This window comes from Diadema setosum, chromosome 12 (assembly GCF_964275005.1).
Source record: "Diadema setosum chromosome 12, eeDiaSeto1, whole genome shotgun sequence".
NCBI classification, from domain to species: domain Eukaryota; kingdom Metazoa; phylum Echinodermata; class Echinoidea; order Diadematoida; family Diadematidae; genus Diadema; species Diadema setosum.
In genome coordinates, this window is record NC_092696.1 from 564,604 (window position 1) to 577,394 (window position 12,791).

The window sequence follows — 12,791 nt, forward strand, 5'->3', positions numbered from 1 at the left end:
TTATCTGCTCAGCTGTGTCTGCTGCCTTGGGGGTGGGCGGAGAGGAGGGGGGGGGGGGGAGGGGGGGGGGAGGGGGGGGGGGGGAGGGGTGGACACCGCAGCGAGACCTAATGGCTGGGCCGTGTAACCGCAACTTGTCTGCTGCCCTCAACGAACCCGAATCGGTCTATATGTATATTGTACCAAGTTTCATGAGGATACCTTGAGCCATTTCTGAAGTATGGAGAAAAAAAAAATATTATATTTTCACTTGAATTTCCACCTTTAACCTCATGGTCCCTGGTAATACATGCAAACACTAAGTTTAAGAAAATATATTCAGGCATTGTATAGATACTGGGGAAAAGCTGAATTCTAATAATTTGACCTTTGACCTTTAACCTTGAGCAAACGTTGACAGGCACGACTTCGTCCACTTATACACATATCATGCCAAGTTTCATTAGCATGCTTCAAACGGTTATCAAGTTAGGCTGTTACAGTCCACAAAATAAGTAAAATTTTAGTTACCGTTGTAGTTTTAGGGTTGGAAGCCTACTACGCTTCCAACAGCAAATGACACATTGCATAACGCACAGTAAAAGATTACATACCTGGCATGATGATGCAGAGGTGACGGCTGTTGAGAGGAAAGTATCGGACATGTAGGGACACTTAAAACTGAACTTCGAAAGACGTGGCATAGCAAACACCCATTTGGCCAAGTCATCTCCCATCGAGAATTGATAGTGGGAATCGTCCTGAATGCTGTCATCAAAAATCAAGTGCAGATCTTGAATCTGCAGAGAGGGACGAATCAAAGTTTTAATAGAAACAAGTGATAACCTATGACCATGTCAAAATGGCAAGAATGAATAGCTTAACAAATGGAAGAGCTTGCTTCCAAAGATATAAATCTATCATTTTCAATGGATTTAGCGCCTTTTGGAAGCAAGCTCTTCATATAGGTCATCATCGAAGAAACCAACATTAACCAAGACAAAAATGGAAGCCTGAAACATGTCTTATACATGTATTCCTTGCAATGATCAACGATGCACTCCAGGAGACACTTCTAGTAGAGCGCTGGAAATACGTAGAGGACATGACCATTTGCTCTGAATAGGAAAATCAACTACTCAAGGAACTCAGTAGGTGGTGTGCCAAAGGCAATGCGGAGATGAAACTCAACCCTTCGAAATGTAAAGTGATGCGTGTCGCGTTCACCAAACACCACTCCCACCCCTCAAGCTCAAGCTGAACGACAATGTACTGGAAGAAAATGATAAACAAGGTCAAGCTCCTTGGTGTTTCTATTCAAAGCAATCTTCGCTAGGATTTGCATGTCGACGACATTGTCAAGCGAGCTGCGAGGAAGCTCTAAGTACTCCACGTCATGAAACAATACAGGGCGCCATCTTAAGACCTACTAACCATCTTCACTAGCTACCAGACATCAGACCAGTCCTGGAGTATTGTGTGCCAGTTTGGTATTCATCCACAGGGGCGGATCCAGGAATTCCGTGAAGAGGGGGCGCGTTTACAAAATTAAATGGGGGGCGCACGCACCCCCCCCATTTTTTCTTTTTATTTCTTTTGTTTCAACAAAAAATAAAGGGGGGGGGGGGCGTGCGCCGGTTGCGGTCCTCCCTGGATCCGCCACTGATCCATTACAATATTAATAAACAAAGTAACGCCATCGAAATGGTTCACAAAAGGGCGTTCCGTATAATCTTGGGTAATAGGTAGGAATCATATAAGGAGGACTGTGTGATGTGCAACATCACTTCCCTCTGTGATAGAAGAGATCAGTTGTGTCTGAGGTTCGCTGCCTCACTCTATGCGAGGTTTCCAGACTGGTTTCCGCCAACACAGAGCAGCTACAGAGCTGTTTAAGTCATAGCAACAAACTCAGGGAGATCAAGTGCACGACTGAACGTTACAGGAGCAGTGTAAATGCCTTACTTAACAAGTAAATTCAGCTTGAGATTGGGTGTTCAAAGTTTTCAAGTGGTTGTATTGTACAGGTAATTGTTCTGTGTTCACATTATAACTCACACCAAAGGTATGTAATTCAGAGACATTTGGATATGTTTTCAGATTTATAAGTTGCAGGTGGATAAGGTTGATTACTAAAAGAATTTCATATGATTTTTATTTTACAATTACCGCAATGTGATAAATGTTCAATATAACACAATGTGAAGACTGAATATCGTTATATTATGTAACATATCTCTCGGTTATCATATACCAGTCAGTGTGATAAATTCTGATGATTTTATGCCTTGAATTAGAATTAAGCTGAAGCTTGTTAGTCTCAGTTCTTATGTTTTTGTATATCCTGATTATATCTCCTTTTTTTGCAACTTCCTATACCTTTCTCTCTCCCCCCTCCCCCTCCTCCCCCCCCCCCCTCATTCACCCACTCACTTTCTTTTTATCTCTTCCTCTCTCTCTCTTTTCTCCAGTTTCATACAATGTTCTACAACCTAGACGGGCATTACGTGCATTATATAAAATGGCTAAAATGTGATATCAACTTGATTTCGCGTGAGTTGAAGATGCTCTAATCTTTTTTTCTTTTTTTGTACGTCTCTAGAATTATTATCAAGCATTCTAAAAATCACAATCACCAATGAAATCATTTTCCACAAGAATTATGTTTTAATCAGAATGTCGTGATTGGGATGGCAGGATCAACGTACTATTAATTTTGTATATGCAATGTCAAATGTTTGGGAAAAGGGTCACGGTGGCCGAGGCACCCGCATACAGTTGGATGTTGTGTGTGTGTGTGTGTGTGTGTGTTTCCTTTGGCATGCCATGGTGACCTTGTTTTGGGGTTGGGGCAGCTGAAACTTGAACGGGACGTCGCTTGACTAATTGTCTGACCAATAGTCTGAGAAAGTCATTTACACCAAAATTTGAGATACAAGGTCTTGTCGCCCGAGCGACAACATGGTACTGTGATGTATTTTCAATTTATAATCAGATTTATAAACGCGGGATGGATGCTTATTCTTCAGTATTCACAAACTTTTCTCATACAGGTGTATTTCTAAAGACGTTTTATGATAAATGGTTACACAATCAAACTCCTCTAATTAATGTTATTGTAATTTGAATTATAGTGTAAACGAATTAGTGTTCTGTTGTAATTTCAATCATAGTGTAAACGAATTAGTGTTCTATTGTAAAGTATTATTCTCATCGTAATAATTAATGATATGTAATTCGGAAGTTTGTCTCAGGTCTCTATTGAGTTTTGATACATTTCTCCATACCTTCCTCTCTCCCCATCTCCCTCTTTTCCTTTCTCTCTCTCCCTTTCTCCCTCTCTCTCTCTCTCTCTCTCTCTTTCTCCAAACACTCTCTCTTCTCCCTAACTTCACACTAGGTCCTGCAGTTTTCATGGTCATTTTACGTGCATTATGTACAACGAGCAAAATGAGTTAAGAATCTGATTTCATTATTGGCGTAGGTTTGATTTGATTTGTTTAATCTTTTTTATGTTTTTGTTATCAAGTATATATTTTGGAATAGATACACGTGTGGAGGTACATGACATGGCCATTATCTATGTTATTTGCATTCATTGTGCAATATTTAACCCTGATATTTTGTGTGTATGTGTTTTTTTTTCTTTTTTATGTATCTTTGTTTTTCTACATTATACTTCAATGTTCTCACACTTACTCACGTAAAATCTCTGCAATTCAGCCTGCGGGCTGCTATGGATGCTGTCCAATAAAAATATATATATTTGTTTTCATCATCATCTATGTACATGTGTATAGATTCCAATTCTAATACACAAGATCAAACCATTAAAAATGTTTTACAGACAAACTTTAATCATGTCTTCTCCTTCTCCTTCTTCTCTTGGTTAAGTCTGTCTCTTTCAATAAGATGAAGATTCTTGCAGACTGTGTTATTTATATTATATTACTGTGTATATAAAGATATTTACAAGCACACATTATGGAGAACAAAGACAGACTAGCCAGTGTGATGAACCGTTACCCGGTTACGGAATGCTCCCACAAATAAGCGGGGGGGGGGGGGGAGATGGCGCTGCAGCAATTTTAAGGACAGGGAATTCCAGCTCCTTACTGCAATCGGAAAGAACGAATGGCGATGCGATTCAGTTTTCGAGTGTGGTAACCATGGTAGGGATGTGGTTTGGTGACTCTTGTCAATTGGGTAACCTTGTGATATTATAGTCCTGTTCCGGAAGATGAGCAAGCTTATTGTGTATTTTGTACATGATGGTTAGCCTGTTCCAGAGTGGTCCATTGAAGGTTTTGCAGCATTATAGTGACTCTTGAGGTATTATGGTAGCGATTCAAAGTGAATCTCGCAGCTCTTCTAGGGACCATCTCCACTTTGTGGATTAGGTCCTCGGAAAATGGATCCCAAACACAGGAAACGCACTCTTCAATTGGTCGAACCAATGTTTTGTTAAGCTGTGGCTTTGACATCAGCGGATTTTAAGAGAAAATTGCCTCTAGAAATGCAAGGACGTTATTGGCTTTATTGAAAGTATTGTTGACGTGTTGGGTCCACTTCAAATCAGAAGTGATGGTTACACCCAAGTATTTCATGAATTCAACAGATTCAAGACGGGCGTTGTTCAGATGATAAACGAGTTGCACTGCTTTTTCTTTTCCTGGAAACTGTCAAAATTTCCTATTTACCTTCGTTCATACATGGAATACAGCAGAAAAGGGGCTCAAACTCTACACATGTGAATTGTCTTTTATCATATGTGCCTCGAAATCATGGGTCACTGTCTCCGCTTGTGTAAGAGTTCATATGTTTGTCTCCGTATGTACTCTGATTAGGGTGTATTTGTATATATGTGTGTCTATGTTTTTTTGTTGTTTTTTTGTGTGTGAGTGGGTGGAGTACACGTGAATGTGTTGTTACTCCTTGATGTGGAAAAAAAGTGAAAAATCAAATAGAAGTCACAACACAAAAGATATGAGATGAATTTGAAGGAAATTTGACGAAAATGATCGCTATTAAATCGAGTTGGAAATGACGAGAATGACTGAATAGACTTTGTTCAGAAACAATCAACAAAAGATGAATTAGAATCTAGGACTGGCATATTCTAGATTTCCCGGCAATATTGTATTACAAAAGAAACAATGAATGGAAAAGCAAATAATACATTTCAGTCATTTTGACAAAAGAAGGGCACTGTTACACACCATAAGCAATTGGTTCAATAATTAAAGATGACATACCTGACAGGATAATGCTGAGGCGGCGGCTGCTGAGAGGAAATCATCGGTCAAATAGGGGCAAAACAGACTGAACTTCGTAAGACTTGGCAAGGCACACACACAGCGCACCAAGTCTTCTCCAAGTGATGATTGATATTGAGAATCGTCATGAGATTGAGATTTAGAATCACCAAAGCCTCTGCGAAAATCAAACACCAGATGGCGAATCTGTTGAAAAACAAGGAGCAAAAAAAAAAAAAAAATCTTCTGAAGGACTGGATACATTCGTACGTGCATAAGACCAATAATTGGTTTGTAAATAGAGAAGCCTGGGAAATGTCATGATGGTTTACATGATAACTCATGGAAAGAAGGTAAAACGATGTCTATCATACCAAAATCTATTCTCTGTCCATTTCCACGATACCACTGTCTTGCAGTTTGTGACTGGAAGATGTTCATGCTACTACAATGTAATATACAAAGAAATCGACCATAAATTCAATGGTTCAATGCACTTTAACATAAGACGTGTGATTTAAGATTTTGGAATATTGCCATTGTCTGTTTATTTATTTCCGTACTTGAAACAAAAATCATACAAAAAAATTACATAAAAAGATCAAGAAAAATATACGGAGGGTCGGCACAGCCAGCTGTTCAATAGGAGAGTGGACGGTCAACCCGAAAACATAATGGCTCCGGCCGCGGCTACACTTTGTGATGAAAGAATTAAAAATGTTTTAAATACGAAGTATGTAGGACGGAACATAAATGCGTGAGAACAGTGCTTATGAAAAGAATGGAGCATTCATTTAACTTTTGCATTCCAAGCCACGGATTTCAAGTTTGTTTTTTTGTTTGTTTGTTTGTTTTTTTAATAAGGTTTGATGAAAACAACATCTCCCCTCTGTCGTAATCCAGGATAACATTGCAGCAAAGACGAGCAGAAGAAGTACATAATTCACAAGGAGAGCATCGCTAACTTTATGGTTTAAAAATGCATTTAAAGCGTGTGAATTTATATAAGAATATCAACATTGTGTCATGTTATCGATATGGTATGGGGCAAGTGGACTCATGGGGAAATTTCTGATCAGCTAATGATCTGTTGCTGGATCGAGAATACTATGATAGGTAGGCCTACCCTTTTTTATGGTTTTCAAAAGCAAATAAAAAGGACAAGTAGTGTCCAGACCAAGCCATCTGACACTTGACTGAGCCATTAAATCAAGTTATATCATTCCCCATCTGAGGTCTCATCAAACTTCATTTTCCTCTTTAGTATGTTTCCTTAATGTTAGTGTCAGCGTTTTATAAACATTGTGTTGTGATACATGGATCGATATGCATATAAGAACATCTTTGAAGGTTGAATCAATAAGACTTCATCCACTTTGGGGGTCAAGAAAGGTCTCGTATAAAGCATGCAAAATTCGCCACAGCGCTAAATACCTATGACTATACGGGGAAGAGGGGGGGGGGGATTAAATTCATTTATTTTACTTTATTTTATTTCATATTGTGCAGCAGTAGCAACACAAGCCACCCCTCATTCTAGAAACTAATTAATGCCACTGAGAGATAATTTCTTAACAAAAAAAAAAAGAAAAAAAAAGATTCTTTAGAGTCCACGAAGGCCAAACCGGAATTATTGAGATCTTGTCGTGTCGCAATCTCTGCCACGGAAGACAAGGAGACCGGTTGTATTATCTCGTTTTCTTGATATCCCTTAATTCTGTTCATTTTCAATAAATCAACAATGTAACAGAAGTGCCCTTACTGGTTCTTTCTTTCATAATGAATTGAGGGTTAAACATTTGGGATGACTAAGGTTACACAAAATTTTAGGTATAGCACCGCACTGAAATGTCAATCTGCGAGAGAAAAAAAAATACTATAATGGAAGTAATACACGACTGTTGGTTAACCATTTTTTAAATGAGGTCTTCCATGATCCCAAAAGTACATAACTATTAAAAAAACAGATTACATACCTGACAGGATGATGCTGAGACAGCGACTGTTGAGAGGAAACTGTCAGGCAAGTAGGGGCATTTCAGAAAGAAATTCGAAAGATGTGGCATAGTACACACCCATCGGGCCAAGTCACCTCCCGCTGATGATTGATGCCATAAATCGTGATGATCGCTTCTATAATACAACATGAAATCTTGAATCTGTGAAAAAGAAAATCAAAATATGACAGAAAACAAAATACAAGAAGAGAAACAATTATAATTCCCAGCAATATAAAGAACGAGTTTGCTTGCATAGCACGATCGTCTGATCGTAATGGGTTTCAACTAAAATTATGACAAATTATTATCATAGGTATTGACATTGGTTTTCTGAGTCCTCCACACTGCACACGTCTGTACTTTGGGACAACTATTACGTACAGCAATATGGCTTATGATTGTCTTGCCTTTGTGCATTAATCACTTACTTTACTATAACGTTGTGTATCGAATATATCTACTTTTAACTGTATATTTTTGTGGGGTTTTTCTATCATCTGAATATGTCAAAATGTCACCAAATTTTCTGCAAATTCATGAATAAGCAAGCATTTAAACGGTCTTACAAATACAACAGTTTAGCATTGGTTTTCCTTACTTCTTATTCTTTGAGTATGTGTGTGTGTGTGTGTGCGTGTGTGTGTTTAGGCCTATGTCTGCCTGTATGCGTGACTTCTTATTTTCCTGAATAAAATATGCAAGCTGAATTCAGGAACCTTAAAATGGGACTTTACCATCAAACGGCATCGATGGAACATAATTACATGAGCACACATTTATTAATACACAGCTGTGGTGGCAGCTTGAGGAGATTAATATTTTGAATGAGCACAGAGCTAGGTATGCTGGAGCATTTGACTACCAGGAAAATTGCTGCTAACTCGAGACACTCTTGGAAAAATACAGGTCTATACGTTATACCTCTGGAATAATTTTAGAAGCGTATGTACATGTGGACACTTGACGGTCCAAAAGCCACCAAGGGGTGATGTTCTAAATGTAAAAATAAATGTGAACATCACAAATCACAAACTGATTACGGACGGACGGACGAACGGACGGACTGAAGGACGGACGGACGGACGGACAACCCAAAAACACAATGCCTCCGGGGACACTTCGTGGCGGAGGCGTAAAAAGAGAGAACTATTATATAAAATAACTGCTAACCATTTTGTAGGTGGTATATCCATACTGTTAAGGAACAAAGAGAAACCGGAAAAAATAAAAGAGAATCATACGATAAAAAATGGGCAATTCGACGTAATAAAATGCAAAATAGAACAACAGAACTTGTTGATGTCCTTTGATTTTGAACAATACAAGAATTGATCTGTTCCTATTTGAAGATCAAAATGAATTCGAACAGACTTTTAGCGAAGGTTAATGGTCCCATATTAAATTGAAATATAAATTTTACAGGATAAAATTGGAATTCAGTCCAGCTTTTGAAACCATTCTAATTTGAATATGATAATTCTATGCATTACAGCCAGAATCCCAGAGGTTGAATATGATAATCTGAGGAGTTCTACAAACGATATTTCTCTATAACCCACTCGTCCTTACATATTCTGTGTGCAGTTTTGTTTATTTTGTGTATTCCCGTATTTATGTGGGGTCCCAATCAGTTCTTTCGCTGAAGGGGTTACCCTATGAAAACAAGGAAAAGTAGAAATTACGCAGTGCGTAATATATTTCCCCGCCAGAAGAAGCATGTTGTAGCAAAATGTACAATATAGGTAAAAAATCAAGGTCAAAGGTCAAAGAAGTCAAAGGTCAAAGTTCTGTGTAGAAGTTTTGAAGCCCTCACCTAGTGCCATCACATCAAGCAAACGGAATCGAAATCGGGTTAGAAATGGCGAAGGAGAAGCATTTTGTTGCAAAATGTAAGATACAAATATACGGGTCAAAAATCAAAGTCAAAGGTCAAAGAAGTCAAAGGTCAAAATTCTGTGTAGAAATTTTGAAGCCCTCACCTATTGCCGTCACATCAAGCAAACGGAATCGAAATTGGGTTAGAAATGGCGAAGGAGTAGCATTTTGTTGCAAAATGTACAATATAGGTCAAAAATCAAGGTCAAAGGTCAAAGAAGTCAAAGGTCAAATTCTGTGTAGAAGTTTTGAAGCCCTCACCTAGTGCCATCACATCTAGCAAACGGAATCGAAATCGGGTTATAAATGGCGGAGTAGCATTGTGTAGCAAAATGTACAATATAGGTCAAAAGTCAAGGTCAAAGGTCACAACTGAAATTCTGTGTAGAAGTTTCAAAGCTGCCATGTAGTGTTATCATATAAATCAAACATAATCAAAATTGGCTCATAAATAACAGAGAGTAGCAAATTCAACATTTCTTATTACACACGGACACACGGACACACACACATACGGAGCCCGTTTCATAGTCCCCTGCTCGAACTCGTTCGGCGGGGACAATACAATGGAATAGATGAAAGTGGATAAATGATGCGATTTAGAGCTGTGCTTTAAAACGAAGTGGAATGCTCGTCGAAAAATAAATCTAAAACATTGGAATATTGACGTTGAAGAAAAATCGTTTGAACTAGAACACCACGTCATCGATACTCGAATGTTAATCTGTTGAAATTTGGTAGACAGACCGTTAATAACTATTTTCTTAGTAACTTTCTATCTTCTTCTTCTATGTTACTGGTTTTAAGTTTGTGGGCAGATACTATCAAAAGTTGTCAGCATTCAAAAATAATGTATTTTCTATCAAAGAAGCAGAAATTCTCCATGTGATAAACAAGTGAAGAGTTTGTTTGCAAAAACCGATAAGTCCATATTTGCCAAATGGAGATATTTGCGATTAAAGGTCAAGAAAAATAAAGTGAATAATAAGAAAATGTTTGCTTCTTTTCACCATAACTTCAAAAATGTACCTTTATATGTGACCGTGCACCTCAAAACGAACATAAAGTCGCACACTCTGATTTTGCGTGAGGACTGAAAATAAGTGAAATGGGTCAACCTAGCCGAACTTGACTTTTTCATATTTTCTGAAAGAGCGGGTCTTCTGTTACATTTTGCTACAATTTGGTATCATAACACGGGCAGGAAAGTGTGTTTTTTAGCAGTTTATCTCGAACATTTAGGGATATAATAGTGTGATTAGGTGTGTCTTTAGTATCCCTTTTTCATTTCTGAAAGACCTTGTCCACACTCTTCACTTTCAACTCTAATAACTTTCGAAAGGATTGTGCTATTGCTTTGAAAGTTGGCATTAATTATGGACAGAATGTGTTAATGAGGCACGCTTAATTTCAGTTTAATCTGATAATCCCTTCATTGTTGTTACTCTGGTGGTTTACTTCCTGTTTTTTGTCCCATTCATCGCACAGCAGGCACGGTTTGGTAAAGATTAACTCTTTATGTGCCATGGTGGAAACCCCCTGTGTGCAACGTCATTCTAAGACACGAAGGTAGTCATGCTTTGAGAAAGAATTATGTTTTTCCAATTTGTGTAACTTCTACAAATTATTGTTAAGCTTGACATAATACACTTGTAGTGAGCAAAGTTAAAGAGGAATGCCAAACTTTGCTTCCAAATACAATGTACGACAATTCTATTTTCAATTTTATTTTTGATTTACCAGTTGCTACATTACTGTAAAGGCATGACTTTTGCACATATATAGTGACATAAACTTAGAATGTACACGCAAATTTAGTTTGGAACACCGCTTGACAGTCAATCACCACATTGAATGTTAGCCGTATGTGAGAGGAACAAAAGCGCGAGAAACGCTTTGATTGTACCGCTGGATTAGCGATTTATCGATCGGTTTTTGCGGCTTTGTTTGTTGAGCAGAATATGCGAAGTTGGCACGCCGTCGACTGAGTCGGACGTGCGAACGTGGCACAGAAAGGGTTAAGCGCTTGAATAGACACTGTACTTCAGAGCCTCTTTTCTCAGTTCACACTTTTCCTGACTTTGTGCTTTCTTTCCAATATTTAGATAGGTTAGGAGAGTCCATTTGATTTGAGTTATACATCATTTTAAAGCTTAAAGTCTGCTCTTTTAGAATACGGTCTTAGCTAAAAATTCATTTCTGGCGACCTTTTTGTTTGTTTTGAGGTGCAGGGTCACATATATAGTGACCAATATATCATTTAAAAGGGATTATTTTGTACTTAATGACAGAGACTGTACTTCAAAATCTTCAAAAATGGACTTATCGGATTTTGCAAATAAACTCTTCAAGTGTATCCAAGGAAGAGACCACATTGATACCTCGCATTGAATTTCTCCTCCTACTGCTGAGATATGTTCTAGTTTTGTCTTTCCTGGAGTCATCGATCCACATAAAATGGCGCCCAAACGCTCCACAGAAATTACCTACGCGTCAGAGTCCATGGCTTCAATCATACGGTCTTGTCCAACGTTGTACAGTGTACTATACATATTTCCTGCCCCTCATCAGTAAGCTTCGATAAAGGTTCATGTTCAACTTGGTAGGATGATAATTATGTCGCCATGACGGTCACATGATAGAGCTACATGTGTAATGCATGTACGTGTATCTTGAAGTCGACTTGGCATAATGATCTTATATTTCTCCATAGAGACTTATAGGTTTGTTTGTTTGTTGTTGTTGTTGTTGTTTTTTTTATGAATGAATTTCTACATGGTAACATAAATACCTTTAGATTATAAGTTAATGTCGACATAATATGGATACCCATCTTTACTTTAAAAAAAATAAAAGCATGTGTTTCTCTCTCCTTTCTCAAACCAGACTACATGAGGCCTTCTTTTTGACGTACATAATATCCACTAATGCTTCATTAGATTCCATTAGCTTGTTTCCAATATTGTCATGTAAATTTTGATTATTTTTATTATGAATTCTTCGTACTCTCTTTCTATTGCTTGCCTTAGACGATCCAAATTCTTGCTCCTTTTGATATCGTTAATACGGGTCATTTCTTTTTACACAATCACCATTTAAGTGAGCCTTCCTCCTCCTCTCCAGTGATATTTTGCACACTTACGAATTTTGTAATCTTCTTAAATTTCACTTCTAAAAATGCAAATTCTTCCTTTCATGTGTGTGTGTGAGGGGGGGGGGGGGGGGAGGGTGCGCCAGCCTTAAATATTGTAAAGGCGCCTCCCCTTTATGGAATTCCTGGATCCTCCCCTGTGACGCGTTATGTCATTTGCAGTAAAATTGGAAAATTTTAACATTTGTGGTCGACGTGTTATGACATTTGTAGTTAAACAGATTTTGACATTAAATTTGTGGTTGACACCCCCTCCCCTCCTAATAAAAAGCACTTGAAAATGAGTTGTTTATGGTATTATAATTTCCATTGATGTATATATTATTGTTTGGGTTAACATCTGTGCTGTAAGTGCAACGGCGTAAATCCGTACTGAGGAGTGGGGGGATGGTCACCATCACCACGATTACAAGCCCATAACCGGACCGGCGCAGCCTTTTTTTTTTGGGGGGGGGGGGGAAGCTTGGTGTCCCCCCCCCCCCCCACACACACACACGCACACACTTTACAGGGATCGGATGTCCCACTCTT

The 12,791-nt window shown here is 38.4% G+C and overlaps 1 protein-coding gene across 1 annotated transcript in view; it reads right to left on the minus strand.

Moving 5' to 3' along the window:
• Window positions 1-12,791, minus strand: part of LOC140236264 (uncharacterized) — a 50,193-nt gene that overhangs the window by 2,102 nt on the left and 35,300 nt on the right. Inside the window, exons 8-10 of the mRNA XM_072316224.1 lie at window positions 7,200-7,393; window positions 5,235-5,412; window positions 573-779 (exon numbers count right to left, since the gene is read on the minus strand). Coding sequence (XP_072172325.1) covers window positions 573-779; window positions 5,235-5,412; window positions 7,200-7,393 — 579 coding nt within the window. The remainder of the gene's footprint in view (window positions 1-572; window positions 780-5,234; window positions 5,413-7,199; window positions 7,394-12,791) is intronic.